Source organism: Cryptotermes secundus, unplaced genomic scaffold, assembly GCF_002891405.2.
Source record: "Cryptotermes secundus unplaced genomic scaffold, Csec_1.0 scaffold619, whole genome shotgun sequence".
NCBI lineage: Eukaryota > Metazoa > Arthropoda > Insecta > Blattodea > Kalotermitidae > Cryptotermes > Cryptotermes secundus.
In genome coordinates this window covers 27,116-52,894 of record NW_019733327.1, presented here as the reverse complement: position 1 = coordinate 52,894, position 25,779 = coordinate 27,116, and the positions used below count along the sequence as shown (strand labels likewise).

Genomic DNA, 25,779 nt, shown 5'->3' with positions numbered 1-25,779 from the left:
CTCAAGGCGTTGCTGCCTCAGCCACTGCATTCTACTGTTACTCTTTCAAGACAGACGCAGCTCCAAACAGTTAATTAGGTTGGCGTTATAGAAATCCCTTGCCAAGAGCCGGGGTTGCGGCTGCCAAGAACAAGGCCTTGCTAGGGACAGTGGGGCCCCTGCTAATGCTCATCAAATCGTAACAAAACTTTCATCGCTCTCAGGTCCAAATATTGCCCTGCGCGCCCTGTTCAGTCTACGTTCTTCCCTTAATGTAAGGGGCTTCAAAATTAATCAAAATTGCCGAAATTCTGAGGCTATGAAATTAACAGTTGATTTCAGATATCCTTGTTACGGTAAATGGGGAACTCTTGGCGATTATTCGTGTGTGTAAGGTAAAAGTAAAGGCAAAGTTGTCCTTGTGCTTAATTAATTAAGCACCACGCCATGAAGACGTATGGGTTACTGGAGGTACAGCTACACATTTCTTGACCTCGGCACTGGATGGAGGTGACTGGTCAGATTCACGTCCCAGCCGCTTTACTCCCGAGGATAGAGCCCCCGGTACCCATCGGAAGGGAGGCTAGGTGAGTCCCAAAGCCAGTCACGACTCTGTGGGGTAGAGAAAAATCTCTTGACCCTGCCGGGAATCGAACCCCATCATTCCAGCTGTACGGATTGAGCTAGTCAGGCTCAATTTTCTACGTTTGTACACAAATTAAAACCGAGAACACCGAAACTAAATACCGTGAAGAATCCTATCTTATACAATGGCTTGTAGTCCGTTGGAAGTCAACAGACGTTTCGGAGGAACTTGTCGCTTCAATTGGAGAAGAATTGCCGTTTTATTGTTATGATGCCTTATGGCGTGGGACGTTGTTCGTACATTTCAACGGCGAGATCTCGTTTATTCTTGTTAGACGTCACAAAAAAAAGAAAAGAATGAAAGACGCTGTTTCATGCTTGTATATTAGAGCAGCCAGCAGTTGCATACTGCGCTCTCGTGTGACGTCACACACAGCTGCTGTGTAAACTGACAACGCCTGTAACTAGGCAACGCTTTGTTGTTTCTGAACGACTGACTCTTTTGTTTGTAGAATGAGATGAGGACTGCCAGCCTGTTTGGACAGCCCTGAGGAGTGGCCAGCATGCGGGAAGAAGAGCTTGAGGTGGCCATCAAGGTGAGGTACACACTGGTTACTATATGTACCACCCCTGTCAAGAATCTGATTTCGATCCCTTGGTCGTCTAGCTCATAACCTAGTCACTAAGCTGGCTGAGCTATGGATTTAGCATCAGCCATGTACGTCCAGATGGGAGCCGGGATAGCTCAGTCGGTATAGCGACTGGCTACGGGCTGGACGACCGAGGGGTCGGAGTTCGAGTCCCGGTAGGGTTAAAAATTTTCTCTTCTCCAAGTCGTCTTCACCGGTTCTGGAGACCACTCAACCTATCTAATCGGTACCGGGGGTTCTTTCCCGGGGGTAAAGCGGCCAGGGCATGAAGCTGACCACTCACCTCCAACTAGGACCGAGGCCAAGAAAACGTGGATCTATACAACACTCCCCCATGCGTCTTCGTGGCGTAGTGCATAATTAGTTAAGCACAGGGACAATTTTATCTTTTTTACCTTACTTTTTTACCTTTACGTTTTCCGATCAAATTTCATTTCCTGCATGCGTGTTACATGTTCTTCCCATCCCATCCTCCTCGCCCCACAGCAGCTGTTTAGTTGCAGTTCAGATTTGCCTGTGTAAAGACAATGCTGGCGTTACTGCTGTCCGATCGCTGCTTCTTCACACAAACAGAGAACCGTACACGGAAGCGTTTAGCTACCTGTTCTTCATCTTTCCTTGAGAAAGTACGAGACAGCTTCTGTGGGTCCGTTCCCACACACAAGCGGCGTGAACTTGCCAACGCTGGCCCGGATACCGCCTTGCAGCCAGCAACCCATTTCGTTCTTAGCAAGTACAGGGGTTTCATGGCCTGTATTTTTCAAACCTTACGTGCCGCGAAAGGCGCGCATGTTGAAGCTGTTGAGCATTCTGCAGTATTGATTCTATATCTAACCAATTTTTTAGTTGCACTTTCATATTCAGTAAGGAGTTTTATTTTGTTATTTCTGATTTGAAAATTATAGGCCTCTGAAATCCCGACAGTAATTTAGAATCAACATGTGTGAAATAATAAGTGCAAAGTTGTCCCTGTGCTCAAATAATTAAGCACTAGGCCATTAAGGCGTATGGGGGAGTGGATGTATAGATCCACATTTGCTTGACCTCCACACTAGTTGGAAGTGAGTGGTCAGCTTCACGCCCCTGCCGCTTTACCACCGGGGAAAGAGCCCCCGGTACCCATTTGATAGGAGGCTGGGTAGAGCCCAGAGCCGGTCTGGACGTTGTGGAGAAGAGAACATTCTTGACCCTACCGGGTCTCGAACTCCGACCCCTCGGTCATCCAGCCCGTAGCGAGTCGCTATGCCGACTGAGCTGCAGAGGCTGAAGTCCACGGTCCGCTATGAATAAGCTGTACTAATGAGCAGCCTACAGTCTGCAATGTATCAGCGTGACGTCTGACTAGCCAGCTTTGTCCAGCGCAGTGTTCAGCCTCGTCGCTATGCGCGGTTTGGCTTCTTGCTTAGATTCCGGGGCAACTTTACCTACGGCGTCTGCAGAACAGGGTTTATACTCGAGCTGTGTGGATCAAAATCGGGAGTCGGAGTAGCTCATTCGGTACAGCGGTGAGCTACGGGGTTCCACTCCCGGCTTCATTTCTTCTCCACAGCGTCCAGACCGACCCTGGGGCCCACCCAGCCTCCTATCGAATGGGTACCAGGGATTATTTCCTGAGGGTTAAACCGACTGGAGCGTGAATATGATCACTCACCTTCATCTAGTGTCGAGGTCAAGAATGGTGGACTTATACATCCACTCCCCCTATACGCCTTCGTAGCATAGTATTTAAATAAGCACAGGGAAAAATTTACCACTTTTTTCCCCTTTATTCTCGATGAACCAAAATGAAATTAGCGCCACAACTTCTGGTCCTCGCACTCAACAACAAAATGTATTAACCCTCGTTCAGCCCTCATTTCGGTCACTTCAGGCATTTCCCGCAAAGGACCTAACTGATCCGGTCACGAATTCCATCATGGCACCGCGCGAAACAAATCACGTGCATAAGTGATCAGTTGACCCCTCCCATAACGTTAGAAGTTTGCTGATCTAGAGCCTGACACACGTGACTGATGTGTGGGCCGTAGTTTGCTTCACAGACGGGAGATCGCTAACATTCCAACATGATTCGAACATGAAAGGAAACCACTAAATGTTGTAATCTCCATCTTTATTGGTTTTCAAGGAGCAGACTAAACTATCTCATTTCTGATGCATTATTACCGGTAACTCCTTCTCACTCTGTGCTGAAGATCTTGCGAGCTTCGCGAAAATTCTGGGGATCACAGTTTGTTTTCTTCTCTTCAATCACTAGTTCCTTTGAAAGGTTTGTGTAATGTATTCGTTCTAAGGATATGGTTTATTTTCGATCTTCATTTATTATTTTCTTCATCAGGTTTCAAGCTTATAATGTGATGTACTCATTTCAAGAATACGGTTTCTTTTCGATCTTCATTACTCTTCCAGCTTCAAAGCAGTAGTTCCAAGAATACAGTTTCTTTTCTTTCTTCTTTTGTTATTTATTTTGGTAAGCTTTCAGCATCACAGCTTTTGTGCAAACCATGAACATGCTTCTCTCTGGTACATGTCGTACCTAACCGCATAAGAATGTAACCTTATTAATACTGGATAGAAAGGAGGTAAATGGTTTATGAATTACCAAGAAATCCTTGGTAGACGTTTCACAACACTATAGGTTGATCATAAGCGGCTGACATACTTCAACTACTGTACTTGCCTCTACAATCTTCTAGCAATGTTTTTGTTACGTAATACGATCATAAACGAGGAACACGATCAGGAAGGAAATGTCTTCTAGATTAAATATAACTTCATTAATCTTTCTGTTTTAATACCTTATGGTTCATAACAACTGCACATTTGATATTGTGGCATGCAGACCCGTTGCTACACAACGACCGCGAAATAAGCAGCTACAACAGTCGTTGCTAGGTAATGGCTCTATAAACGACAACGACGTGATGCAACAATAAAAAAACCGCTGGGAGAGGTGTCTTCTGTGCGATCCGTGCCGAGGCTACATAACGAGCAGCAGTTGCAATTATGCAACATTGGACAAGGCGAACTCCGACACAGGAAATATAGGCGGGGGTATGGCATTCTCTGCTGTACTGAGCCTGAACTGATAGAGGCCTTGTATATGTTGTATATACATACACTTAATAACATGTAAAATGTAAATTCTACGTACTGACAGTAGACTTATTACTGATGACTGTGACTCTGGCAAGCGAGAGACCCGTCCTCTCGTCAGAGAGAGCAGCCCACATCAACAAGCCTTCAACGGTCTGACAGTAATAAAAGTATGGTCTTAAGTCTCAGATGAGTGCTTTATTCCAAGATAGGCTGGCCGACTCACCGTCGGTCGTAACATAACTTTGACTCTGATTTACGAGAGTGTCTTGAGATGGCAGTGAGAAGAGAAGGGGGTTGGCGTGAGATGGCAGTGAGAAGAGAAGGGAGTTGGCGTGAGATGGCCGCCACAGTGGGAGGAATGAGTAAGTTGTGAGATAGTCGGCGGCCAGAAAGTACGTGAACACGGGAGCTGAGGAAGCTACGGCGTTGGAAGCCGTTACCAGGCGACAACCTGTGAAGATACATTACACTAAGAAGACTCAGTACATGCTGTAGTGAACTGCAAAGTAGTGAATTAGCGATAGCGCTATAGTTACTTGTAGCTACGTTCTGTAAGAACTCAATAAATCCAATTACCAATCCAAACCCTGTCTGTGGTCATACTCGCTCACGTGACAGTATGTTGTCAAATTACACTTCAATTCTGATTTGTTTTGTCACCGGACGTAAAGTGAGTCGGGGCGTGAAGCTGACTACTCACCTCTACCTCTTATCGAGATGAGGAGTGCGTATAATAAATAGAGTTGCGATAGCTCAGTTGGTAATGCTACGGACTGGAAGGCCCGGGTTCGATTCCCAGCATGAAGCTGATCGGAGCGATCTAGCGCCGACGTCAAGAATGATGGAGCTAGACTTCCACACCACAATGCTTCTTCATGGCGTAGCGCTTAACTGATTAAGGCCAGGGACAACTTTACTTTATCTTCCCTGTAAACTACAGCAGATACTACAACAGAAACATCTCAGCAACGTGCGCGACACAAAACGCGTGGGACATGAACAAAGCAACGGCATAACCGAACCCGCGATATAACAGTATTATAATAACACAGTGCGCATGCGCTGGTTGCAGATAGTGTTAATTATGCGGGAAGGTGAACCTGCCAGCAATAATCTCTCTGTCGTCATGTGTCATTTTCATTTAGGATCCTTATCAGAGGCGCTTCTTGAAACACGTATTTTGTATTTTATCAGTGGGCTTTCTTTTATTGCTAGTGGGGCGGGACTAAGTCCCTTGTACTGCGGACATTTCTGGCCTATTGCACCAGCCCCAGATGATAGGTGAGGGTGATTGTGGAGCAATTGGTGGAATGAAGATTGCCAGGGGAAACCGATGTACTCGGAGAAAACCTGCCCCAGCGCCACTTTGTCCACCACAGATCCCACTTGACCAGACCCGGGATCGAACTCGGGCCGCCGCGGTGGGAAGCCAGCGACTAACCGCTTGAGCTATGGCGCGGCCTTAAATCAGTGGGTTTATACTACATGCTATGATTTCGTTATTGCATTGTGGGTATGTGACGCGGAGCCTACAGTAAACTGCGCCTGAAACATTATCAGATAGTGACGTAAATCGTTGCGTCATCATTAGAATTCTACTAGATTCCATGTTAAATATACGATGAGATTGGTTTCCGCTCGCCAAACCGAAGTTCCCGTTGAACATACGCGACTCTTTTCCGTAAGGAAGCCTACTGAAGGTATGACGAACCCTCAAGAGATGATTTAGACGAGGAATAAGTTCTTAAGGACGTATTTTGCGTGTTTGCTGTGCGCTCAGCTACGGATAAATGTACCCAGTCATGTTCTATCAGATACGAAATAGGTCGAACTGTTGAAAGGATGAAGAGAATTATGTTCTGGGATATAACACCGTGTAGACGTTTTCGAGGAACACATCGCCTCCATCTTCAGGGTAAAAAAAATAAGCCGAGCAAGAAACCAGCTCTGCTTTTCACCTGTGTTCAGGCCCGACTTATTTTTCGACCCTGAAGATGGATGCCATAAATTTGATTTGTTTCATTCTGGCCCGTCACACCAACAATAACATAAGAGGTTAAACAGTTCCGTCCAGTGTGACTAGTAAAGACTGTTCTTATTTCAATCCTTCATCCCTTACATGATTCGGTCTTTACGGACCATCCTCAGAGGTAATAGTGGCTTCCGATTGTGTTGATGTCCCTCTGAGGATGGTCTGTAAAGACCGAAACATGTAAGGGATGAAGGATTTACTAGTCACACTGGAGAGAACTGTTTAAGCTCTTATGAGATGGATGCTGTACGTGTCTCCCAAACGTCGGTTGGCTGTGAATCTTTATATGCCAGAAGATAGAACCGCTGTGGGAACAAGATGTTTGCCTTGTTCGTGTTGCTGTAAGAGGGAACGGAGGAATGTGATCTGACAGCTGATCGTGTTCGCAGGTGGTGATCGTTGGGAACGGAGCCGTGGGCAAGTCCAGTATGATCCAGCGCTACTGCAAAGGCACCTTCACCAAAGACTACAAGAAGACAATCGGAGTGGACTTCCTGGAGAGGCAGATAGAGTGAGTGCATTTCAGTGTACAGCTCCTTTCACTTGTGCTTACAACTGGAAAGTGCCTTATCGTTTTTTTTTTGGCAGGATGTAAGTGTGGAAATAGTTCTTAGAGCAGTGGTTCTCAATCTTTGTGAGCCCGCGGCCCGGTAAATTCTATTTTCTGCAAGACGAGGGCCCGGGGGTTGAGAAACGCTGTCTTAGTGTGTTCATTATCTAATTATAACTCGTCATTTGTTTGAGTTTTTACTTAATCTCTTCTCATATACTTTTATTTAAGGTCTTTTAAGGATGACGTGAGTTCTGCAATTCTCCGCCCAGCTCAGTGACTATCAGCTTTTCTCCTTCCAGGAATTTTACGGCGATGTCAGTACATATACTACACAGCGCTGATTAATGAACTGAAAATGATTTGTAAGGAGGCAGTCTGACGTAATCACGGCACTGTTTCGGAATTTACTGGGGAGGGCTGAGGAAAACCACGAAAACATTAAAATTATCCGGTGTCCGGACTGAGATTCGAACGACTACCTCCGAAATATGAGTCTAAAGCGCTACCGGTACAGTAACCTGCTCGGAGGAGTTAGTCGTCAGCCTGCTGGGGCTATTGACTAAATGTATTTATGCTGTCAGTAGCTCAGCGGTAGGATCGTTAATGGATAATGAAAGGGAAGACGGTCGGGGCTTTGAGATGCCATATCGGCATTTGCTTGGAGGAACTCAGAAAAAAACGAGAAAACTCTGGGGGATCTGGTTTCACTTCCGAATACGACGCAGGGGTGCCACCCGCTCGGGACGCGACTTTCCGTATGATCACATAGGTTGACTCTAGAAGGTCGAATTGCCCCTGTGAATAAGCAACACGGCCGCATCCGGTCCTGCGTGTGCCGAAATGCCATCGCGTGCACATACTGCGTACATTCATGCAGAAGCCGGAGCGAGTGCAGGGCGCACTTCATATTCCCCGCGTTAAAGGCAAAGTTGTCCGTCCCGATGCTTAATTAAGCTTCACGCCTTGGAGGACACAATTCCTCCTTCTTCAGGGTTGAAGAAAAAGTCAAGCAAGAAGGAGGCGGCTTCTTGCGTGGCTCACATTTCAACCCTGAAGATGAAGGCAGTACGTTCCTGCGAAACATCAGTGACCTACCAGACTATGTAGAGCCTCACCCCAGAAAATAAGAATCTTAAGTCTCCATGAAAGTTCTGCAGTTCCGCTCTAATGTCAGCATTTACCGTGGTGTTGAAGAGTGTTGCCATGTTGCCATGTTGCCATGCTGCCATGTTGCCATGTTCGTTACTGTTGTCCTGCGCACAGCAGAGCTTAACAAGGCAGCATAAACGTTTCGTGTCTTCTCCAGGTTATCCTCTCCTTCTCCTTCTTTCTTTCCTCATGCTTCTACATCTCCTCTGCATTATCCTTTTCAATCCCGCTTTCTTTTCGTGCCTCCCCTCCTGCACTCCTCATTCTGCCCTTCTTCTTTTCCTTAGTTTCTTGGGCCCACTATTTGGCCTATTGTACCAGCCCCGGATGGTAGATGAGTATGGAGCATTTGATGGATTGAGAATTGGCAGGGGAAACCGAAGTACTCGGAGAAAACCTGCTCTAGTGCCGTTTTGTCCACCACAAATCCCACACGACCTGACTTGGACTCGAACTCGGGGCGCCGGGGTCGGAAGCTGGCGACTAGCGACCTGAGCTATGGCGCGGCCTTTCCTTCGCCTTACGTTTCCTCTTCTCTTCTGCCTTTCCGTTCTTCTTCGTGTCCTTCACCCTTTTCACTCCTGGGATCGTCAGTCCACCTCGGGACCGCCATGCACTCCTGTCTGTTGCCGCCGCCAATTTGATCGCTGTTGTCACGTGGGAAGTGCTCCTGCGGTCACGGGCCTGCGCGCGCGTCACTGTTCCGGCCGCGGACAGGAGTGGTGTGTGAGTGTGGGATTTCTTTTCATATTGGTTCAGGAAGGACCGCCTCTGTGGTCTAGTGGTCAGCGTTCCTGGCTACAGATCAAGAGGTCGGAGAAGTAGTGGGTCTGGAACGGGATCCACTCAGCCTCGTGATGATAATTGAGGAACTATTTCAAGGAAATGGCGGTTCCGGTCTAGGAAACCGAAATTAACGGCCGTGGGGATTCGCTGCGCTGACCACGCGACACCCACTATCCGCAAAAGTTGGCACTAAACTTCGCCGACAAGCGGCGGTCGCTCGGTCGGTATAGTTCGCTTGCGGACTAAAATCGCGGAGAATGGTTCAGGAAGAGACTGAACTCGGGCAATGTTTGCTACCATTCGGTCCAGAACATTTTGTCTTCTCGTCTGCTGTCTAAAAACATAGAAATTAGAATGTACGAAACTATAATTTTGCCTGTGGTTCTGTATGGATGTGAAATTTCGTTTCTGACATTAAGGAAGGAACACAGAGAACAGGGTGCTGAGGGGAACATTTGTTCCGAAGAGGGATGAAGTGACCGGAGGTTGGAGAAAACTGCTTAACGAGGAGCTTCATAACTTGTACCCTTCTCAAAGTATAATTATAATGATCAGGTCAAGCAGGATGAGATTGGCAGGGCATATAGCACGAATGGAGTAGAAGAGGAATGCATATAGGATATTTGTGGGAAGACCAGAAGGAAAGAGACCATTAGGAAGACGGAGACGTAGGTGGGAGGATAATATTAAAATTGGTCGAAGAGAAATAGGATAGGGTTGTGTGGAGTGGATTCAAGTGGCTCAGCATACAGACCAGTGGAGGGCTCTTGTGAACACGGTAATGAACATTCGGATTCCATAAAATTCGGAGAAATTCTTGAGTGGCTAAGCGACTGGCAGCTTCTCAAGAAGGGTTCGTAGTTAGCACCTGTCTGAACAGTTTATTTCCATATTGGTCAGTCCTAAGTCCGTAAAGGTTCCAGAAATGTTAAACAAATGCACAGATGAGCTCAGTTAAATTCAGATTTGCGACCCGGAAAACGACGGACCTGCGGCTGCTTACACTCTGCACTGTGCCAGAAATTCTAGGACATCTGGTCACAGTATACCAACCAGTGACATACAAATAAATTGCATGCGAACGTCGCGACTTCCTGCACCGATGAGTGTCCTTCTAACCTCGCACCTGTCATGCTGTCAACTTGACACTAGCGTTAGGGCCGAACAAGTTGGCGGACGAGTGACGGTTTGCTGCGCAGAGAGAGACAGAGTTTCTAAAGTCGCTTCATCTGACGAAAAACGCAACCATGTACGTGTATGCAATGACACATATGTAGAGACTTCGCCGTAAACCGGTTGTCAAATACTGCCCTAGCTTAACGAACATTTCGCCGTGCTTAACTAATTAACGAGACCGCCTCTGTGGTCTAGTGGTCAGAGTGGCTACAGATCCAGAGGTCACGGGTTCGATTCCCGGCGCTACCTGATTTTCTGAGAAGTATTGGGTCTGGAACGGGGTCCACTCAACCTCGTGAGGATAACTGAGGAGCTATTCCAAGGAAATAGCTGCTCCGGTCTAGAAAACCGAGATTAACGGCCGTGGGGATCCGTTGCGCTGAACACGTGACACCATCTATCCACAAAAGTTGGCACTAACTTCGCCGACAAGCGGCGGTCGCTCGGTCGGTATAGTTCGCTTGCGGATTACAAGCCACGGAGTTTTTTAATGAATTAAGAACTATGCCATGAAGATGTATGGGGGGTGAATGTATAGATCCAGATATTCCTGACCTCGACATTAGTCGGAGGTCAGTGGTCAGCTTGACGCTCCTGCCGCTTTACCGCCGAGGAAAGACCCCCCCCCCGTTACGCATTGGATATGAGGTTGGTTGAGCCTTGAACCGGTCTGGACGACGTGGAGAAGGACTTTGCCGCTACAGGGACTCGAAATCCGATCTCTCGGCCGTCCAGCCCGCAGCGAGCTGTTATAGCGACTGAGCTATCCTAGTTCCGGCAAAGCGTAATAGCCGCCAAGTAACCTTCGCAATTGATGCGGCGTGTTAAAGGAGCATGTAATCAAGTACTGAGGCTGCAGTGAATGGTCCGCTCGCGGGACATGCACTTACTGTAACGGGCATCCATCCATAAGCGGAGGTGAGGCTACATCTGGGCGGTTCATTGCCCCCCGAGGTACACTGAGTGGCGCTCAGTTGGGCCCAAAGCCCTTCTGGACTCGAGGCAGATATTAAGAAATGCGGTTCACATTGGGCCACGAAGGTAAAGTTGTCCCTGGGCTAATTAATGAAGTACCACGCCATATAGGCGTCTAGGGGAGTGGAGGTATAGCTACATCATCCTTTACATCGGTATTGAACGGAGGTGAGGGGTCAGATTTACGCCTCAGCCGCTTTACCCCCCGTTCCCATTGGAGAGGAGGCTGGGTGGGCCCCAGAGCCGGGCTGGACGCTGTACAGAACGGAGAAAATTGTCCCCTTGCCAGGAATCGAAACCCGGCCGTCGCTATAATGATTCCCGAACTAAGTCATGTAACTGGGTCTAATTAAGAACCGGCAGTTCCGGATGCCTGGAACCCACATGGGTCAGTTGCATGAGCAGTACTGGTAGCCACTCGAAAGTAACAATAACAAGCGACGTGATGTGCTACTAGGATTACGAGTCGTAAGGCCTGCTCTCTTCCAGCGTTACCTCCGTAGGCAGTGAAGTCCGAGATGAGGTAGCGAAATACTGTGACATGCAGGCCCAGTCCCAAGTAACAGCCGTTGTTAGGGAACAGCTCGGTGGAGACGTTTCCCCGGTAACGAGAGAACACGCAATAATGGAAGAGACGTTTTCTGTGCGGGAGCTATATAACCAGGACTAGTAGGGGTGGCGGGGTCGAATACCTCCACCGTGACCCTGCGAGTCGTAGGAGACAAAGAAAAAGTAACCCAGTGCCTGAGGATATAACTGGGCCCCACTGTTCCTAGGGGATATAAATACGGGGACCTGGCCCTCCAGGTTGGGGGACAGGGGTAATCTCGAGTCTGAGACCGTAAAATACGGTTATGAGTCCCGCGGGACTCGGATCCGAGAATGACTGCGCTGGCGAGGGCCAGCAGCAATTGTGAACGACAGACCCATCCTCTTGTCAGAGAGGATGTTACATAAGGACTATAACCGCAAGTGCGCGCTGTAGCGTAGTTGGTTGATGCACTATGCTACAAGCCGGAAGGTCGCTGGTTCGATTCCCGATGAGGTCATTGGATTTTCTCAGTCCTGCCTGCCGCATTATGGCCATATGGTTGACTCAGCCTCTAACAGAAATTAGTACCAGGAATTCTTCTGCGGGGTACAGAGCGGCCGGCGCGTAAGGCTGACAACCTATGAGGCGATTGTCTTAGAAGACGTGGGAGCCTCAATGTCTCACAACCCTATGGGCCTCCTCGGCCTGGTACAGGGATAGCTTTACCTTTACACTTGGGGGCTCCCGGTTTAAAATTTCGAACTATCAGTGCCACATTTTTCATGACACTATGATTTACTGGAAATTCAACAGTCTGCGTAATTTGTTTCCGAAAAACGTTCATGGGAATAATGTTTCCCGTCGGCCTGCAGTGCGATTGGTGCAGGACATGTAGCCATTACCCCACATGACTGACAGGGTGCGCACCAATCAATAACGTTATGTGTCGCGCCATAACCTCAGTGCCTTACAAGTAAGTTATTAATTGCACACCGCTGCAGTATATCTCGCCCAGCGCCCCACATCCCCTCCCTCCAGAATCGATGGTAGGGTCTTTCAAAACGCCCCTGCCTGTCCGTCGTGCGGGTCAATTATTTTGATTGATAAATTCCTTGTTCCTTAATGGAACTGTAGGTAAGGTAAAAAAAATTCCATGTAACAGGCCGTGGAGGCTCCCGGCTTACAGATGGTGGTGAGGTCAGCCTTACGCGCCGGCCGTCCTTTACTCCCAGCAAGATTTCTGGCACTCCTTTGTTTTTTTTTTATTGCTAGTGGGGTGGGACTAAGTTCCTTGTACTGCGGCCACTTCTGGCCTATTGTACTAGCCCCAGATGATAGGTGAGGGTGATTGTGGAGCAATTGGTGGAATGAAGATTGGCAGGGGAAACCGAAGTACTCGGAGAAAACCTGCCCCAGCGCCGCTTTGTGCACCACAAATCCCACTTGACCAGACCCGGGATCGAACCCGGGCCGCCGCGGTGGGAAGCCAGCGACTAACCGCTTGACCAATGGTGAGGCCTACTCATTTCTGTTAGAGGCAGAGTCGATCCCAGATGTGTTTGATGCGAATTATTTTACGGAGCTGTTTAACGACTGCAGATATACGGGTACAGCCTAGCATCGACTGAGATCAGAGGGCGAGGACTTGGAGAATTCGTCTCGACGTAAACAGGAGAATGACAAGATATGATGACCGTGGCCTACTTTGGGAAGCAAGGTCCTCAAGCGCACGAAGCAGAGACGTTAACCGCTGTACCACTCACGACTGCTACTGCTGTCAGTTGACACATTATGCGCGCTTAGGCATTCCTAGTGAATCAACTTATGTGGCACCTTGTGCCGGCTAGTAAATTGACTTTTAGGCAGGTGGTCAACGCAGCACAGAAACACCACTACATTACGTCGTAATGTGACTGAAAATCGATATGAATACGCACGAGTTCTCTGAATGCTACTGCGAACTTGGTTCCCCGAAGGTTCGACACCGCTAACACCAACACCCTCCACTTACATCCATAGCTCATGCGGCTACCGCGGGAGTCCGGGTTCCATTATGGGTCAGGACATGCGTGATTTATGCTGGACAAAGTGGCAGGTTTCCCCTACCAATTGTCATTCCACCGACTGCTCCACACTCATCGCCTATCATCCGGGACTGGTACAATAGGGCAAACACCCCAGGAATAAGATCCACCTTCACATTACTCGCCCATCTCCTTCTTGGTCCTCCAGGTAACTAACTTGACGAATCAGAGCCCTTCTTGAAAAGCTAATAGTCGCTTAGCTACTCAAGATATTTCTCGCCTTTCTTATAATCAGATAGTTCATTACAGTGTTCATAAGATCACGTGAGTGGACCCCTCTATGGGCCAAATGAACCCAATTCGCATCCTCTCACCGTATTCCTGAGATCCATTTCAATATCATTCTTACATCTACCACTAGGTCTTCCAAGTGCTCTTCTCTTCAGGCATTCCGAACAAAATTCTGTATGCATTTTCCACTTCTCCCGTGCACAAGACTATAAGGCAACAGGTTCGAAACTTGCGTACTTCACAGTGTTCTACAGGACATGCCTTGAAATGCTGCTACATATAGCTTCATACAGGCCATTGTCGTCCTTACAAGCGCGTCTTACTTTACCCTGTGCTGAGCCAGCTGCATGCAGTCCACGTCAGAATATCCTGTTTCTCTGAGATCCATTTTAGTATCATTACATCTACGGTTGGGTCTCCCTTATGTTCTCAGTTGAACAGCTGCCTCGGTCTTCGGTTAATCGGTTTGTTTGTTTGTTTGTCCGTTGAGTAGTTTGATCTTCAAGCAATGCGGCGACCGTAATTTGCCGACACGTATTAGCAAAGCATCTTCAGTCGTCTGTCAAAAATAAGACAAACTCCGTGGCTTTAGTCCGCAAGCGAACTATACCGACCGAGCGACCGTAGCTTGTCAGCGAAGTTAGTGCCAATTTTAGCAGATAGTGTGTGTCGCGTGGTCGGCGCAACGAATCCCCTAGGCCGTTCATTTCGGTTTTCTAGACCGGAGCCGCTATTTTTAAATAGCTCCTCAGTAATCCTCACAGGATGAGTGGACGCCGTTCCAGACCCACTACTTCTCAGAAAATGTGGTAGCGCCGGAGATCGAACCCGAACCTCTGGAGATGTAGCCAGTAACTCTGACCACTAGACCAGAGAGGCGGTCAGTCGTCTATCACACTCTATCCAAAATCAGTCGAAGGATTCAAAAGTTTAAAGATGTCACCAAGAGACTGAACGAACGCAGAGAATTGTTGTCATGACAGCATACAAAGAAATTCTAGCAGATGAAATGCTGGAACCTGGACATTCACCACGTAAATGGCTTTGTGGTGGTGCGGGTGGTAAAGCTGCGACATTGGGACGCGGCCGGTCCGCAAATTACATTCCTGCATGCTGCGCTCGTGTGCGCCTGCTTACGGCGAGCTACGTTTCCTCAACTTCTCGCATGATTTATGTTATATGCGGGGACAAACTGACCCTGGCAGTCAGTCAGAGGTCAGCTAAGAGTTCTGGATACCAGTCAGACCTGCTAGATTACATCTATTTTTAACTTCTTAATTGACCCTTTCTGTCGCTCTCGAGTATCTTTCCTAGTCTTTCTTTCATTTTTTTCCTTGGCACTACAGCCCCGGTGGGCCTAGGCCTGCCTCCATGAAATTCTCCGTTCACTTGGTTTTTCTAGATCTTACACATTCGGTAGGACTCCTCGGGCGGGTGATCAGCTCGTCGCAAGCCCTCTACCTGTACACAAACAGAGAAAATTGCGCACAAACATCCATGCCCTGAGTGGGATTCGAACCCACGATACCGGCTTCCGAGCGAGCGAAGACAGTGCATGCATTAGACCGCTCGGCTACCGTGACCGGCAACTTTACCTTTACCGTTCTAATTTATCGTTTTCCTCCCTCCTTTTGTTTGTATTCCATCTCATCCTTCCCCGTTTTCATCTTCTGTATTGTACACCATTCCTTCTCCCCCTGTTTATTATACAGTCCCGCTGTCTTCGTCACTTCCTTTCGGTCTCTCTTCTCTTGTTGTTTCTCCTCTCTCCTCGTCACCCTTTTCCCACTTTGTTCATGTTCCCTATTACCATCATCTTCTGTTTCTACTCCTTCAATTTGCTTCTCTTTTCACTCGTCTTCCCCCTTCACTCTCATTTTCATCCCTTGTACTGCGCGCCTGTTTTGCACCTTCCTGTACTGCGGGTCAGTATTCATGCCCCATGCCGTGCGCAGGCAACCTTGCGGGAAAAAGGTCATTCGAGTCCCATGAGGTTGGAATCTACACACGGTTCTAATGATGACGTCACCTCCGATGATGACGTACTCTCAAACACGTTTTAGATATACAGTAATGTTAATGGATTATGAACCGTTTAGTCTGGTAGGTACGGAGCCTGGATAATGAAGTCCACGTAGTCGGTATAGTGACTGGCTACGGGCTGGACGACCGAGGAGTCGGAGTTCGAGTCCCGGTGGGGTCAAGAATTTCCTCTTCACCACATCGTCCAGACCGGCTCTGGGGCTCAGCCCAGCCCCTTATCCAATGGGTACCGGGAGCTCTTTCCCCGGGGCGTGAAGGAACCACTCACCTCCATCCAGTGTCAAGGTCAAGAAAATGTGGATCTATAACTCCACTCCTCCATACGACTTCGTGGCGTAGTGCTTAATTAATTGACAACTTTGCCTTCGTCTGGTATGTAACTGTATAAATGTTTCGCATTAACATACTGCCCACATCTTAACTTCTAACCTGAGGATGGGGGCTGTATGTTCCTCCGAGACACTGGTAACTAACCACCTGTGAGGCGACACGGTGTCATAACAAGGGATACCACAACATGAATTCCATTTTCCTTCCACAATTTCTCGGACATCTCGGTCCAATCAAGTGCTGACTTAGGGCCGTACCATAGCTCAGGCGGCGGTCCGGGTTCGATCCCAGGTCAGATCATGTGGGACTTGTGGTGGACAAAGTGGCACTGGGGCAGGTTTCGGTCTCCTCTCATTCCACCAAATGCTCCATGTTCACCTATCACCCGGGGCTGGTGCAGTAGGCCAATTAGCGGCCGAAGTACCGAAGTACCACCCCACCCTAAGAATATATATGCTGTGCTGCAGGTTGGACGGAGAGGAGGTGCGTCTCATGCTGTGGGACACAGCGGGCCAGGAGGAGTTCGACGCCATCACCAAGGCGTACTACCGCGGCGCCCAGGCCTGCGTCTTGGCCTTCTCCACCACAGACAGGGACTCCTTCGAGGCGGCTCACTCTTGGAAGATGAAGGTACTAACAGATCCAGTCACGACAGAATATCAGGTCAGAAAACCGTGGGACGGCAGCAAGCCGAGCGCCGAAACACTTCAACTGTATCCTTTGGGTTGCTTCCCGTATGTCCTAGAAGGCTGTACAAGTAGTTTGGATGTAAGAAAAGAAAATGTGAGCCTCACTTAATGGGCGTTCCCTGTTTGCTGTGGCGAGTACAGATACAATTTGCATGGCACACCACGTGAGTCTGTCTGCTGAACCCGATGCATTACAATTAAAATAATCCGACACAAATAGCTAAACAAACTATCGCGGCACGCCCGTACAAGAAGAGCCATCTGCAGTCCAGTATCTGCACTACTTCGAGAGTAATTTCTCGACGTTTCGTAACCGTCAAATTATTCTCTGTTAAAATCACCTTACAGGTTGCGGGCGTCATCAGACACAAAGGTAGATAGTTTTGTCATCATCAGAAATTCATTAGATTCTCGTATTTTCAACATAAGGCGGGAATCGGAGCTGCGATCCCGCAGATAACATTGAAAACACGGACTTTGTGGCGATGATGAAACTTCGCGATCTGTAATGGCAGTGAGGAGCCTACAGGCCTGAGCGGGACAGCAATGTAGAAGACACGATGATACAGCCTAACGACGCCCACAAAGTAGCAACGTTGATAAAATCAGCTGGTCCCTACTGCAGTAAACAGCTCCACATCACTGCCATCTGTCGATGTTTGCATGTAGCAGCCGTGATTGTAGGGGCGTGGTTTATACTTAACAAATCGCAGGAATCTATTCCCCCCACCCCCGCCCGATAAACTATACCTGGCACTCATTCGGTTATTTCTGCTAAGAGAAAACGCGTGAACTTACAACGCCTAACGCTTCAGGTCCGGGGTAACACTTTCCATTTGCTGGGCGATTTAACTGCGACCCTGTCTTACCTCGAAACATCTGACATGTCGGGAACTATGGATTCCTTGTCTGTTTACTGATGTTAGTGACACACGGCCTATGCCATGGACGCCGCAAAGACTTTTCTGTGTTTGAGGGGAGCGACTGTGTTTTAAACCTTTGTGAATATTTCCACGGAGTATCCTTTGTATTCAGGATAGAAAGAATATATTTTTTAATACGTGCAACTTCTGATGTAAATATTTCCTTCTTTTTAAAATTGTGTTTTTCCCCCAGATATCTTGGGAGGGGAACATATGTTTCTTCCGCCTCCCCCCTGCCGGTACCTATGGCCTCAACCAAAAATCAGGCGAAGGAGAGGCGCTTTAGGCACGAAACACAGTTTTGCTTATATGCGTGATGTATGTAGTCTGCTTCTGTATTCTCACAGGCGTCACTTGCAGTCATGTTGGTGTGGGCAGATAGAAAGAAAACACACACAGAAAGTAATAATTAACATGGGGCACGCGGTAGCATAGTTGGTTGAGGCACTATGCCACAAGCCGGAAGGTCGCGGGTTAGAGTCCCGATGAGGTGGATTTTTTCAATTTACCTAATCCTTCCAGTCGCACTATGGCCCTTGGGTCGACTCATCCTGTAACAGAAATGAGTACCAGGAATCTTCCTGGGGTTAAAGGGCGGCCGGCGCGTAAGGCTGACAACATCATCATTTGTGAGCAGATTGTCTAAACAAAATGTGGGAGCCTCGACGTTTCACAACCCTATGGGCCTTCACGGCCTGTTACAAGAATAGCTATCTTTCTTTTTTACCTAAACAGTAGCTTTTAAGAATTGGTGATTTAAAATACGAAACTTGTATTTCGTTTTAATTTGTCTGATTTTATAATTAGGAGACTACCGCCGTTCCCTGGTCGCTAAAAATGTATAATAACCTGTTTAGCCATGTATTATGTTCTTTTAGCTTTCTTCTGTAGATNAAACTTGTATTTCGTTTTAATTTGTCTGATTTTATAATTAGGAGACCACTACCGCTGTTCCCTGGTCGCTAAAAATGTATAATAACCTGTTTAGCCATATATTATGTTCCTTCAGCTTTCTTCTGTAGAATAAGCTTCGTAACACATAGGTCTACATATAGCCTAGTGTCTCATTTGGGCGCGCTTTCTAAATGACGTCATACTGTTAACCTTTTTTAAGCATCGTGTAAGTTATTTCTTTAGGCCTCTAGTTATAAGCTCGGTAGCTTCCAGCAACTACAATTACTAAACTCTGTACACTATAATGTTTAGTACGATCAGAAAGTAATGCTGTTAAACTGTATAAATGAACTGTTGTAACTCACCAACTGCAACATTACGATTTCTTTCCAAGTCAAACTGGTACCTACTGCTGTCACACAATATAGTAATGAAGTGAACGTAATTACAATTTGTCATTCTTCGTTTCGGTTTAAAATTAAAATGACACAAATGCAACATCGCACACTATCGTATTTTCTTATTCAATGAAAGTAAAATGACAAAATCTTTAGTAATTCACGATTACAGGATACTTTTTCTGTAAAATTACCGAACAGTAGCACACACCTCAAATGTAGCGGTTATCACGCAAGATGGCAGCAGCTGGACAGACAAGCCGTTATCTTGACGAGAAGAAATTTCCCTCGCTTTGTAATAATAATGGTGAAGATTACCATGAAGAACTTTTAGAGTACAAATATAATGTGATCCAACGACAGGAACTTATAAAGTAAAATACTCAGGAATCTCTGTTATCGCCAGAATGTTGCTTCTGAATTTAAGTACATCAGAAACTAATTCTTGAAAATTAATGTATTCTGTTGGCGGCGCTGGGATCAAGGCGCCATTCCAAAAGTACCGGGAATTCAAAATGAGTACATAGTTATGATCAATTCGTTTAGCAAAATTCCTTAATTTTTTAACTTTAGTAGTCTGTACTTTTGATCCACAGCGTCCCTTGTTTTTCACTTTTAATATTGAGAACTAAATAATTATAGGTTAGAATATAAAATTCAAGACTGATATTACACATGTGCATACACTAAAATGCAGACACCTAACTTTAATTATTTGCATAGAAGCATTGGATTTGCTGGAAGCTCCCCATGCTAAGAATGGAATAACTGTAGGACAGTGAAGTAGGTCTACTAAAGCATGTGTTATAATAGGCTTATGAACTTTGGACCTAACATGGCGTTTTGAGTATGAGAAAATGAAATTCTAGCAACTCAAAGAGTTCATGAAACCAAGCTAATCTTGCTGCCTAGAATATTCATTATGAAGGTAATGGTACAGTTCTATATTACATTGAGCTTAATTTTGAAATAGTTCTAGTTTGTTTTCAGAGCAGAATATAATGATTGCATGACTCTCTTTTGTTTACAAACTTTCATGATTCCTGTCTGCCCCCTATTCAGGGTGGGTGGGACAGAGGGATGTAGTTTGATGTCTCATGTTCATTGTAGGATAGATCTTCACCCAGTAATTTATACAATTTGTTTTCTGTCTCATATGGCAGGTGGAGGATGAATGTGGTGAAATTCCTACAGTCCTAGTGCAGAATAAGATAGACTTGTTGGACCAGAGCGTTGTGGATCCGTAAGTAGTGCTTGAATAAGCAAATTATTACTTAAAATAATCAAGGAAATTCTGTTTTGCCCACTTACTAGTCATCATTTCATCCAGCAATTCTCAGGCAATAATACTCTATATTTGCATCTATGCTGATTTGGATGTTCCGAAAGATAAATGGACCTTAGTTATTGAACACACAAGAAATATTTTGTACTCCTGTTATATTAACACATGTATTTGCATGTTCCCTTCTGGGATTTTATGTGCTGGGCCAACCATATTTTCTCAAAAACTGGGTTTTGAACCTGCTACATTTGAAATAGAAGTGAAAGAGAAGTGAGAAACAGCTGACAGACATTAAATGATGCAAATATTTGTGGTTGAATGAGTTACACGAAGTCTATCTTCGTTAATATGGCAGTATATGGGAAAATTATGTTTATGTACACAGTGACAAGAGCCCATCACATGATAGGTTCAGAAGCAGCATGCAGAAAATTTCAACTCATCAGCTGACAAGATTGCAAGGAAATGTATTAAGAAAAAAGTAACTTCAGACTGGAATGAAATGTAATAAGATTTTAAATCTGTTTGATTCTGAATCTTAATGTTTCTCATGACATTAGCAGTGGGCCACACTTTGTTGTCCCGGTTAGTTAAATTAATTTGAGTGAGAACATTCTGCCCTCCATGGGTGAGCAATGAATTACCTCTCTAGTAACAGATCACAAATCCAATTACTGGACATGATCCTGAGCCAATTCCGTACACTCCCATCCTCATAACCTCTTTTCCTATGACCAATGTTGTTATCTCACATGTCCATAACCTTCCAAGTGGCCATTTCCTATGACATTTCCACACCAAGATTTTGTATGCATTCCTTTTCCTTTTTTCTGTAACCTATATAATGAAATTTGTTTTCACTGAATTTTTAAAATTATTCACTGTCTCCTGTCACCCCTAAAGTGTAATTAAAAGTATGTTACTATGTTTAATTATTATCTGGAGTAGTGATAAAGAATTATAATCCTGCAGTGAGGAGGCAGACTTGCTGGCAAGGGCGCTTGGCTGCAGGCTACTGCGGACATCAGTCAAGGAGGACATCAATGTGAACGCTGTGTTCCGTCACCTAGCGGCCTGCTGCCTAGCAGAACTGCGCCTCCAAGAGGAGGAATATGCTCTCTCGGGGGCCAGCAATGGAATCCCCCCACTTACTATCAGTAAGTTTAGCACATTATGTGGCATCAAAGTCACAGTGGGGAAGTCAGCACTTAAACTGACTTAAAGTGGACTGAGTTGCACCAATTATTTTAGCTCTTAACCAGATTAAGCAAAGTAAAAACTTAACTTAAACCTAACTATGGTAATAACATACTCATCTTAATCTGCTGCTGAGGTCAAGAATGGTGGAGCTAAACCTTCATTGCTTTATACCTCTTCATGGCATATGCTTAGGTAATTATTAATTGGAAAGGATGTGAAAGGAAGCAATCATGGCCTAACTTAAAGTACAGTTCTGGCATTTGCTGGAGGAAATTTGGAATCCATGAAGAACCCCAATCAAAATATTTGGTGCTCCAGCCAAGATTTGAACCAGGATACCTCCTGAAGGTTATATCACCAGACTTCTTCACACAGCATTACTAATACAATTGCCCATCTTTTTAATCCCTCACTTTAAACTGCATGCTACATGAGTTGTTGAAAATACTTAAATAACCAAGAAATGAGACTAACTGAAAAGGACATGGCAGTCAGACAGAATGCAACAGTGGTGTTCATATCTCACTGTGTCCAACAGTTAGGCTCAGTTTTATTACACAAACACAACTAACACAACAGAAGCACCATAATACTGTCTGCTTTTCGACAAAGACTCTGTATTGCAGAGCATCTTGCTGGTGTCTTGCTTGGCTTTCTCTTCATTCCTGAAGATGGAGGCAGCACAGCTCTCTAAAATATTAGTGAACTTCTACTGGACTGCATAGCATTACATAGTAGTATTTGTAGTCACTACAGTGAGGACCTCAAATCCAACACCTTTCATTTTGTTTCAGGTGCCTTCAGCCCTAGTATGCAGAATGGCAAATCCCATCATGGAAATGGAACCATCATCTTGCGACCTGGTAAACAGAAGAGTCACAAGAAGAAAAATGTTCTTAGGAATGCATGCAGAATATTATGATACACCCAGTGAAAACAGATACTCACCTGAAGTCATAGTGCTGCTGTATGTTTGAGTGCCTGAGTAAACAATCAGTACTTGGCTTGAAGTAGCACGTTTCCAAGGATATTACAAGCTCTGAAGTACAATATTCCTGAGGATACTAAACGTCTGACATGTGATAGTGTCATAGAACTCACAGTGTCCTGTCAGTTTCGTTTGCCCTTTACCATGAAAGTATCTGCATATTCAAACCTGTTCTTCAGCATTTCAGTGAACACAAGCTATGATGCCTGTTCAAATGAAACCTGTTCAGGGACTGTTCTAGGTGAAAGGGTAAGTGCTCATGGCCAATGAGGAAGGCACTCCATTTATACATCACCTCGACAAGGAACTCGCTATAACGGGCGATGGAATACTGAACCACAGCAGATGTGATATCTTCACCTTATCTGAAGTGCATTTCTTGAGTGGGCCAAATAACAGGTCTGGGCTGCCTGAGGGATGTCCAGCACCATCGAGTGCATGAAGTGTAGCATATTCTGGACAGTGAGGGTCACACTGACACAGGTGTTGTCATAAAACACAGTGACACTCCTAGTAAGCACTCAGGGCACTTTCCCTCAGTGACAGTGCGACTGCTGTTAGGTGATGATATTGTCTACATCAATGGTCCATGTGTTTGGTCACAGATGTCAAGGCTGTGGCGATATGCCAGTTCCAACAACCCAGTGAGTCCTTTGCAGTTTGTGCATCAGTAGGATATGTCCCTCAGTGCCCGTAGGGGCTATGTGTAACAGCCTCTACTCCTTTGTGCAGAACAGTCACTGAACAGGTTTCATGAGAACAACCCTCACATGATGGCCATGGGATCTCCGCCCTTTTGGCGGTAAGCAACATTCACAGCTATGATATTATTAACAGATAGAAACCAGTGTCATCCACTTACTGACTAAATAACAGATATTGTATATCTATATGGAAACTTTGTGATAATTTTGAGGCATTTATTTTGAAATCTTAGGATTCATTTTATACATTTTGAGCTGTACTAGGATATTAATGACTTAAGAAATAAAATTGATCAAAATATGTAAGTATGTCTTAAAGCATCTACTGTGAATGTATTAATTGTTTATATTAATTAAGCCTTTATTGTGCTGTTTAACCTTTTATAGAATCAGTGGTAGCTATACTTACCACCTGCTGTAAGATTAAAGAATTTTTCATTTTTTTGTCAACAGAATTAGCCAGTCATTGTAACTGAGAAGTAATGTCCTCTGTGAGGTTGGAACTGAATTTTTAAATATTATTTAGACACAATTCATACTTCAAATTATTAAATTTGCTGTGCTCTGTACAGACTTGTTCATGAACTCCTCCAGGGTTCATTAACATAGTTCATCTTCTTAATCGCAGATGACAGTACAGAGAGAACATCAATGGAGTTTTATGAATAAATTTGATCAATGTTACAAATACATATTCATGTTATTAAGGAATGTTAGTAACAATGTTACATTATTGAATTGTGGATGTATCTTTGTTGGATGAATTTTAATATTACTGGAGTTATGTTCGTGGTAACGAATGACTTTATAATGGATATCCAAATCATATAATGATCTATACAGCATGTCCCAACATTTTGATACTTGCACAAATTATATTTTATAAGTTTTCAGGTTTTCATGACATTTATGGTTCAGATTGTAATATTCTGGTTGCAACACTGTATAGTCTTTGGAAAGGATAGCAATATTTTGGCGGAGTGCATTAACCCGACTCTCAGGGTTGAAATAGAGTTCATCTCCGAAGATGGGGGCAGCACATTCCTCTGGAATGTTGCTATCCACCTGCAGGCGTACATGGTGTCATGATCCAGAAATCCCGCTATTAAAGAATGATATTTTCTTGACAAAATGCTATGAAATAAATTAGGAAGGCGTCAAAAGAAAACAAAATGTGGAACATCAGCCCAGAAGAATGAAGACATGAGGACCTCTTAGTACGAAAAGAAACTGTTCTTGATACCTGTAACAGTTGAATTTGCAAGTCTGTTGATGGGCTAAACTATGAGAAACCCATTGATGATTATTTGTTACTCTGTAAGACCAGGCTCTTTCAATAAGAGAACTGCAGATTCATTTTGGTTTTTAGTAACCCCATCTCTAGTATGCGTGGTACATCTTGCAGTAGAAACATTGGATCTTGTTTGGATTAATTTTGTGTTTGAGAAGATCAGTGAAAGAAATTTAATACACTGTCTCTTAACACTTAAATTTAACTCAATGTGGATTTTCAACAACATAAATTATACATTGCATGGAAACGTGTTGATAAATAACAATTTTAAATAAAAACTGGAATGGATGATATTGGAGGGGCAAAGAGTTTGAAGAAACCTTGAATTTCATCCCTAGAGAATATTTTTAAAATACCTGAGATACCTGGATTCTAGTTAATGTCATATTTAACATTCTGTTCTTATAACAGTCTTACTGGATTATGAATGGGCAATAGAAGTACATATAATCATCCCAGGTTTAAGAATATTCATAACTGAAGAAATGCTTAACAATTCATACAGTTATATGTACATAAATTAACTACTTACAAAATGAATAGCATGTTTCTTCATGTATATATGCTCTCTTGCCAGACAAAACACTCTCCAGAGTTAAATCAGTGAGCCAACTGGTATTTTGAAATGTACATTTTATATTTTTACTTTTGAATAAAGGTGGTTTTGTTCTGTTTGTATTATTGAGAGTTAATCATCTTTAATTAAACATTCTATTGCATTTTGTGAATAAAATTTATTTGTAACGACCTTGCTGAAGCCTTGTGTTTTTACTTAACTGGAAAAACAAAACAACGTTGAAGAGTTCTATCTTCTTGGCTATTATGCCATGTAATGTGTTGAAAGTAACCGACGTTTTGGGGTAACATATCTTTCCACCTTCAGGGTTGAAGAATAAGCCAAGTAAGGGACCAGCTTTGAGTTTCTCACAGTGCTCTACACTGCGCAACTTTCTCCTGGGGTGTGGCGCCAAGTAGTTTGGTAGACAGGTAACCACCAATTCAGAGGAATGTGTGACCTTGAAAATGGAGGCTGCTAGTTCTTCTGAATTGTGTGTCTACCAAACTGCACGGCATTAGATCCCGCAAGTCTGATAACCTTAATTCTGTTAATATTTATAAATCAGTGTTAAGGTCACTAAAAGTTCCCTCTGTTCAGTATTACCGTCCAATATTTCATAAAGGTGAGGTAAAGTTATCCCTCTG

General features: G+C 44.9%; 1 protein-coding gene and 1 long non-coding RNA gene across 2 annotated transcripts in view; one reads left to right on the top strand and one right to left on the bottom strand.

Moving 5' to 3' along the window:
* LOC111868021 overlaps nucleotides 1-19,470 on the bottom strand; it is a 25,500-nt gene extending 6,030 nt beyond the window's left edge. Inside the window, exon 1 of the long non-coding RNA XR_002843447.2 lies at nucleotides 19,073-19,470. This is a non-coding gene — a long non-coding RNA (uncharacterized LOC111868021). The remainder of the gene's footprint in view (nucleotides 1-19,072) is intronic.
* LOC111868020 (ras-related protein Rab-23) overlaps nucleotides 1-25,254 on the top strand; it is a 53,983-nt gene extending 28,729 nt beyond the window's left edge. The window contains exons 2-7 of the mRNA XM_023858359.2: nucleotides 1,077-1,160; nucleotides 6,732-6,853; nucleotides 16,669-16,831; nucleotides 20,269-20,348; nucleotides 21,363-21,547; nucleotides 22,385-25,254. Coding sequence (XP_023714127.1) covers nucleotides 1,128-1,160; nucleotides 6,732-6,853; nucleotides 16,669-16,831; nucleotides 20,269-20,348; nucleotides 21,363-21,547; nucleotides 22,385-22,512 — 711 coding nt within the window. The 5' untranslated portion in view covers nucleotides 1,077-1,127 and the 3' untranslated portion in view covers nucleotides 22,513-25,254. The remainder of the gene's footprint in view (nucleotides 1-1,076; nucleotides 1,161-6,731; nucleotides 6,854-16,668; nucleotides 16,832-20,268; nucleotides 20,349-21,362; nucleotides 21,548-22,384) is intronic.
* Nucleotides 25,255-25,779: the final 525 nt, after the last annotated feature.